General features: G+C 44.4%; 1 protein-coding gene across 4 annotated transcripts in view; it reads left to right on the forward strand.

The window, feature by feature from the left end:
* The window catches only part of CDC16 (cell division cycle 16), a 59,832-nt gene extending 54,464 nt beyond the window's left edge, over positions 1-5,368 (forward strand). For 3 of the 4 annotated variants that reach the window (XM_006851528.1, XM_006851529.1, XM_006851526.1), the window contains exon 18: positions 4,958-5,368. In XM_006851528.1, the coding sequence (XP_006851591.1) occupies positions 4,958-5,217 (260 nt within the window). In that variant the 3' untranslated portion in view covers positions 5,218-5,368. The remainder of the gene's footprint in view (positions 1-4,957) is intronic. The other variant, XM_006851527.1, reaches the window with a different exon arrangement.
* The last annotated feature ends 2,799 nt before the right edge of the window (positions 5,369-8,167 follow it).

Here is an 8,167-nt window from a genome sequence, read left to right on the forward strand (position 1 = left end):
GCACCTGACAACAACAACAATATACGTTTTTGTGTATATATGTATCCAGGGTTCACCAGGAAATTATTAGGGGAAGCAGATTAATGAACAAATTCGCAAAGTTGCACATGACGAGGTCAACGTGCATCAATCAGTTGTATAACAGCAATGAGAAAACAAAGTTAAGAAAATAATTCAATTTCAGTTAACAATGGTAAACAATTAAAATATTTAAAAGACTATGTTGAACTGGAGAGATGAAAGACATGCACCCTAGAAGCTCAGACAGTCCTGGGAGAAATGAGATCCGTAAATAAGTGGGAGGACACTCCGTGCTCAGAGCGGACAAGCCCAGTATTGTCAGGACTCCCTTTCCAGCCAAAGCGGTCTGTAGGCTCAGTACACTTCACAACAGCATCCACACAGCCTTCTTTGCAGATCTGGAAAAGCCATTCCTCAAAGACAGACTTGAAAGGGCCCTGGTGGGCAAAGCAAAATAGAAGGACTCACACAGTTCCTGTTTTCAAACCCTACCATAAAGCTACAATAATCAGAAATCCACATGTAACAGTGAGCACGTAGAGACCAAACAAAAAACCCCAAACCCATTGCCTTCCAGCGGTCTCTGATCGGGAGACTGTGTAGGATCGCGTAAACTGCCTCATCACAGCAGCAGACTGCTCGTGGGGTCAAACCGCGCGCGCACACTTGAGTTGCCAGCTGAATTGTTTAACCACTTGGCCCTTTGACTCCTACGCATAGATGAATGGCGTCGACTCGAGAATCAGCTGTGGCTCACTGATTCTGGACAAGGATGTTAAGCCCCTCCTGTGAGGAAAGGGTAGTGTCTTCCCTAAATGGTGCCTGGACAACCAGGTCTCCATGTGCAAAAACTGGAGTTGGACCCCTAGCTCCCACTGCATTCAAGAATTCAGTCATCAGTGGCTTAAAAGGAAGTACTGGAACCTTAAAACTTAGACTAACACATAGGAGTAAATAATGCTTCAGGACCTGGTTTGTGAAGATGAGTTCTTAGATCTGACCCCAAAACACAAATATAAAAGCACAAGAAAAAAATTAATAAATTGGATTTCATTTAAAAAAAAAAAGAAAACGCTGTTCATCAAATTTACCAACAAAATGAAGCTACAAACTACAGAATGGGAGAAAATGTTTAGGAGTCATATCAAGTAAGAGTTTAATATGCAGCGCATACGAAAGATTCTTACAGGTCAACAACAGAATGACAACTCAATCAACAAAAGTCCAGGAAAAACTGCTCACCGCCATCACTCACAGTGCTGTACAGTCAGTCCTGCCTAGGGTGTCTGAGGAGCGGCTGCTGAGTTTGAACCGCTGACCTTACAGTTAGCAATCCAGTGCTTATCATACAGCGCCACACCAGGGAAATGCATATTCCAAACCACAGTGAGATGCAAAAGCACATCTGCTAGGATGACATCATCAGAAAGTCACAGTGTTAGTGTGGGTGTGGAGACATTAGAACGCTTGTTCAGTGCTCAGGGAATGTGAACTAGTGCGCCTGCCGTAGAAACGCTTGTTCGGTGCTCAGGGAATGTGAACTGGTGCGCCTGCCGTAGAAACGCTTGTCCGTTCCTCCGGAAGTTCACGATTCTCAGTGCCACCGGGTTGATTCCAACACTTGGCGACCCTCTGGGGATTCCAAGGAGCACTGGTAGTTTCGAACTACCAGCCTTGAGGCTAGCAACCCAGTGTTTCTCTCATAGCATCAAACTGGTTATGTGCTGTGGAGTCGGTTCTGACCCATAGCGACCCTGTACAGGGTTTCCAAGGCTGTAAATCTTTACGGGAGCAGAAAGCCTCATCTTTCTCCCACGGAACCACTGGTAGTTTCGAACTGCGGTTCACAGCCCGATTCGTAACCACTACACTACTCTATGACCCATAAATTTCATTTTTAGGCTTCTTCCCTCTAAAAGACTTGAAAGCTAGCGGCTGTCTACCAGAGCTCATTGCAGAAGGCCTCAGAGTAGCCAGTGTTCCTCAACAAATGGATGGATAATGTTGCGTATGCATCTAAATGACAAGGATGCACCTTGAAACCACGTTGGGTGAAATCGGACACAACAGGACAAATCTTGTAAATCCCACTGACGCGAACTGTCTGGGATACACAACTGCATCCAAGGGTATGAGTGGATGGCAGGTCAGGTGAGAGGGGAAGCTGGAAGGTCTTTCTTGAGTCCTGAGTTTCTGCCAGGTGACGAAGAAGGAATTGGGAATGAGCGGTGGTGGCGGTGGTACCGCGGCTGAGCCCGACTCCCCTGTCCCCGCGCCTGCCGACATGGCTCAGGCGGCACAATCCGTGTTCAGACTCCACCACAAGACCACGTGTCGTATGACTGTTTACCTGACATGTACAGAAAACGTAGTCGGCAGAGACAAATGAATAGACTAGTGACTGCCCAGGGTTGTGTGTGGAGTCCTGGTGTAGCGCTGTAGGATCAACACTGGACTGCTAACCGCAAGCTTGGAGGTTCAAACCCCCCAGCCGCTCCTTAGAGAGTCTCTGCAGGGTTGCTAGGATTCAGAACTGACTGAACAACACGATTGTGTGTAGGGATTTATAGTTGTTGTTGTTGTTGTGAAGTGCCTTCGAGTCGGTCCCGACCCATAGCGACCCTGTACAGGGTTTCCGAGGGTGTAAATCTTTACGGGAGTAGAAAGCCTCATCTTTCTCCCGCAGAGCGGCTGGTAGTTTCGAACCACTGACCTTAAGGTTTGCAGCCCGATTCGTAACCACTACGCTACCAGAGCTCCTTAGGGATTTATAGTAGAGTATCGCTTTTCCAAAGGCGCTCTGGTAGCGTAGTAGTTGTGAATCAGGCTGCGAACTGCAAAGTTAGCAGTTCGAAACTACCAGCTGTTCCGCTGAAAAAAGACGAGGCTTTCGGCTCCCATAAAGATTTACAGCCTCAGAAACCCTGTACAGAGTCACTATGAGTCGGAACCGACTCCACGACTCCACCGCACATAACAACATCTCTTTTCCAAGGTGACAAAAATATTCTAAAACTGATTGTGTGAATGGCTCTCAGGCTGAATATTCGTGTTTCACACTTGTAAATGGGTAGGTTTGGGGCATGTGAATTATTTCTCAGTAAACTTACATTTACTTCAAAGCTTGGAGTCAGCATAAGAAGACACCATAAAAGGGTTTGGATACCAGGAGATGTGATTCATTGTGGAATTCCTGTGGTCCACCATACTGATCTTGTGAGGTGGCAACTCATGATGGGGCCTTGCTAGAAACACGCCCCCCCCAAATGTCCACCAAGAGAAGTAAATTGTATTAGATGCACCGCAATCAAAAGAACTAACTGTTGAAAAGAACTATGGTAACATGAGTGTATCTCATTCTGTCAAGACAAAGAATGGGGGTGTGCCGTGGAGTCGGTTCTGACCCATAGTGACCCTGTACAGAGTTTCCGAGGCTGTCCATCCTTATGGGAGCAGAAAGCCTCATCTTTTACCCGCAGAACAGCTGGGAGTTTCAAACTGCTGAGACCGTGAGCTTAGCAGCCCTATTCATACCCACTCTGCTCCCAGAGCTGCTTAAACAAAGAATGTACACTGATAATTCTGTTTCTAAGAAGATTAATGTAAACAAAACTAGTCATTAATGGAAGAATAGAATGATGATTATTTCGGGCTTAGGAAAGGTGGCAGTATTAACTAGGAAAGAGTATGAGGGAATGTTGTAGGTACTGGGAAGGTTCTAAGTTTTGGTCGTGGTGATTTCATGGGTATATATGTATCACTAGCATTGTTTACTATTTCTGTGTTGTTGTTGTTGTTAAGTGCCATGGAGTCAGTTCCATCTCATAGTGCTTATGTATAGTGTTTGCAAGGAGCAACTGGTGGCTTTGCAGTCCTGTGCTTACCGTGCGGTGCCACACCAGGACTCTGTCTAATGGTTATTGGTGGTGGTGTGCTGTGGAGTCAGTTCCGACTCAGAGCGACCCTGTGTGGGGTTTCTTAGGCTGTAAATCTTCATGGGAGCATAAAGCCTCATCTTTCTCCTGCAAAGCGGCTGGTGGATTCGAACAGCTGACCTTGTGGTTAGTAGCCCAACATGTAACGCACCACACAACCAGGGCTCCTTAGCTCATTTAATAAGAATTTACATTTTCAAAGAAGCTTGAACTCTGGGACCCAAATGATCCTAGGTTGTTTCAGCTCTACCCAGCTCAACAGCTCTGTGCTTTAGGACCCGTCCACGCCTCGCTTTCCCCATTTGTGGAAGACACGGATGTGAGGCTTAAATGCAAGCTCTGTGGAAAGCTGAGTCAGAGCTGGAGATGCAGTGATGAATCAGACAGTGCTCTGCTCGTAGAGAGCTAGTGTTCTTACAGAGGAGACTCTGCAGTTTACCGTTGCATCCTTACCACCGTTTCAGGAGAGGCCATGCATGTCCTTATCTGCCATACACACTGCTATTTGTTTGAAGTGTGTCATATTGTTGTTTTGTATAAGTAAAATGATTGAGCCTAATGCATTTGTTCAAAGCCTCTTTGACTCATCATTCTTGCTATTGCTGGTCCGTGGATACTGTGTTTCCCTTCATAGTTGCTGTAAACGTAAGATTACTAACTACACTCACCAGGCGTGACGCAGAGGTCTGACCTCTAAGACAAAAGTTGCTCATGGCGCCTTAGTATTCTGGGGGCCTCTGCGATGTGATCACTGCTGTGTGCTTCTAAAAGCCTGCTCAGCCTTTCCCGGGATGATGACAGGAAGCAAAAGCAGAGAGAAAAAGATTGGAAGAGAACAGCAGAGGGTTTCTTAAGGGGAAGTAAAACATTTTTGACCCTTCTGTTCCAAATGGGTGCTTTTCAAAGTCCTGTGTGACTTCAGCAACAGGCAGAGTTGGGCATTGTTGGAAATGACCAGCAAACGGTGAAGTTCATCTTCTAATTATGGCATTTCGTTTCAGGAGCGGACATTAAAGACAAATTAAAATGTTATGACTTTGATGTGCATACGATGAAGACACTAAGAAACATTATTTCACCTCCGTGGGATTTCAGGGAATTTGAAGTAGAAAAACAGACTGTGGAAGAAACAGGGCTTACACCACTGGAAACCTCCAGGAAAACCCCAGACTCCAGGCCTTCCTTGGAAGAAACCTTCGAGATCGAAATGAATGAAAGTGACATGATGTTGGAGACGTCTGTGTCCGACCACAGCACGTGACTCCACACCCAGCTCCCTGGTCCAGAGTGTTTTGTCACAAGTTAACAATTCCTGTGTTTCAACACCAATGCTCCACAGGGAAGACTGGGTATTGCACCTTTGCAACAGATACCCTGATCCTACAAAACAGTTACATGGAATGGAATAAAGAGGAATGAAATTGTTACTTATTTTATCCAGTGATTTATGGAAGGGAAATTTCCTAAAACTCGGTTTTAAATTGCTTTCACTTCTCTAAGAACCACAGTTGCTCATTGTATTTCAGTCCTTTCATTAGAAGCTGGTTTCCCTGTACCTGTGTTTCTTTCCCCTCAGAATAAAAGGGATGCCCTACCTCAGGATCTAATCTTAAGGAATTTAATATGCTTCATACACAGCACCTTCTAGAACGTACTGAGTCTTATCTTTAGATGAGCAGTCCCCAGATGTGAAATTGTGTCACAAATGTCTTCTCCCACGGATAGCACATAAGGGATTTACGATACAGTACTTTTGGGGTTGCCTGAGTTTTTTCCTTATCTAGCTGAATGGTTTACCTAGTCTACCTCTGGAAACGTTTTGTGAAAGAGACTTTTCTTTATGGATCAGCATTTGGGGTATAAGCATTTCCCCCAAAATAGTAACTTTTAAAATAATCTAACTTGAGTGACAACAGGGAAGACAGCCCCAGCCCGACTCGGATCTGAGCAGGTGCTCTGACATCATTTCCACTTTGCAATACTGTGATGGTCTTGGCTCTGTCATAAACCCACAGCTAAATCATGAGGCCCTCTTCCCATGCTGCATGTGCTGCGGTGTGTTTTCAATATCTATTACCATGCCACTTATTTAGTTTTCTGCATTCACATTCTGCAAATATGTGAATTTGTATGAGGTGTTCTCTTTGATTTACAAGTTGAGGCGGCATATCACAGTTCAGGCACTTGGAGTCTTCAGCCTGTGGCCACAGCAGGAAAAGATTTTCCATTTTTATAACCCTCGCAGCTTCTGTTTTATATAGAATGCTTTTATTAAAAATGATAATATTCAAAGAAAGCATTTTTGTAATGTTCATGGATTAAGGCAGTAGTAAGGTTAAGCCTGCCACTGTGACTATGGCGAATACTACCTGTAGTAAGTTGTGTCTTAATTAGAATGAAGTTATACATGAGATCTTTACAAACTGCTATCTTATTTTTATTTTCAAATATGGCTAGCTTTTCATATGTGTATTATTCAACTGGCTATATAATCCATTCAGAACTGCTAAGTCCCACAATGCAGTTATGAGACAGGAAGACATGGTCCTTTCCTTCACGGAACATCTGGAATGAAACAGACCAGACAGTCAACAAGTTACAATTGCAGCATGAGGAGGTGGGGTCCACGTGAGACCCCGGGTGTGTGTGGCACGGCCATGTGTGAGTCTCAGAGTAGTGCAGGGAAGTGATACCCTGTGACATCCTGAAGAAAGCGACGGTACACCTGTGTAAGGCATGAACACGGCTAACAGTCAGGGGCTCGGCTGGGTGGGACATTCCTGGGAAGCAAACTTCCCCAGAGTGACCACTGCTGTGCAGTGGTGGTCAGTGGGATGAAAGGCCTCCTCATTGTTACCAACAATGTAGAGAAGTGAGTGCTAATGGCATGCTGTGTTAAGAGGTGAGCTACTAACCAAAAGGTTGGTGGTTCAAACCCACTAACTGCTCTGAGAGAAAGATGAGGCTTTCAGTTTCTGTAAAGATTTACAGTCTCAGAAACCCTATGGAATAATTTACTCTGTCCTATTGCAGACTTGGTTTGAACCACAAAAGTTGGTGGTTCAAGCTCACCAGACGCGCCTTGGAAACCCTATACGGGCTCAGAACCAACTCAACAGCACTTAACAAAACTAAAAATAGGGTCGCTAAGAGAATGAGTTGAGAAGCACCAGCTTTTTAAATGATCCTGGAAACCAAACAAGACTAAGTTGGAATGAAATGCACAGAAGCTAGTAAGCGAATAGCAGTGAGATGCTTCATTTAGCTTTGTGATGCTGGGACTCGGGAAATGGGCAGGACAAGAAGAGATTCCAAAAGGGCTGCTGAGAACTGGAAGCAACTTGATGGCAGCGACGGTTTTGATTTTGAGTAGGACCAGATTAAAGACGAATCCTAATGTGGCACTGCTGGGTAAGCACTAGACCACTAACTGTAAAGTTGGTGGTTCAAACCCATCAGCCAGTCCCTGGAAACACTATATAAGGTCTCTATGAGTCAGAACCTGCTAATGGCACTTAACAACAATGATGCAAAAGAAGGTCCCTGGGTAGCACACACTTGTTCACTGTAAGAACCTACTCTGTAGCCCCACAGAACAAACGAGTATGGCGATCTCCTTTTGTATAGATTACAGCAAGAGACGCCCTGTGGAGCAGCTGTCGGGATTACGTGGGGCCACTGTAAATAGGTAACTTGACAGAGCAAGACAACAATGCAAAAGAAATAACTTGATTATAAAAATGTCCTAAAGTCCATAAAACGGAATTGTGTTCTTTGTTGACATACTGATTATGAAGATCTTGTGAGTAATACCTTGTATTTCAAGAAGACAGTAAGTCGCTCATGACTGTTAAATTGATAAACCTTGCTTGTGTAAGTAAATAGCTCAGATTTTCTTAAAGATAGATTTGAAACTCAAATAAATACAACATCCTACTCTCTTTTCTGTCAATGTATGCTTGCAGCTGTTTCTGTATTACCTTTAGTAAAACTTTACTCACGTGGGATATCAAAGAGATTGTTCAATGATTTCCGCATTCCATTGGGTCACCTCTCTTTGAAATGGGCACAAATACAGATCTATTCCAATCATTCAGCCAGATAGTTGTCTTCCAAATTTCTTGGCAGAGATGAGTGAGTGCCTCCTGTGCCGCCTCACTTGCTTGAAAGATTTCAATTTTTATTCCATCAATTCCTGGTGCCTTGTTCTT

The sequence above is a fragment of the Chrysochloris asiatica genome, unplaced genomic scaffold, assembly GCF_000296735.1.
Source record: "Chrysochloris asiatica unplaced genomic scaffold, ChrAsi1.0 scaffold00029, whole genome shotgun sequence".
Classification (NCBI taxonomy): Eukaryota; Metazoa; Chordata; class Mammalia; order Afrosoricida; family Chrysochloridae; genus Chrysochloris; species Chrysochloris asiatica.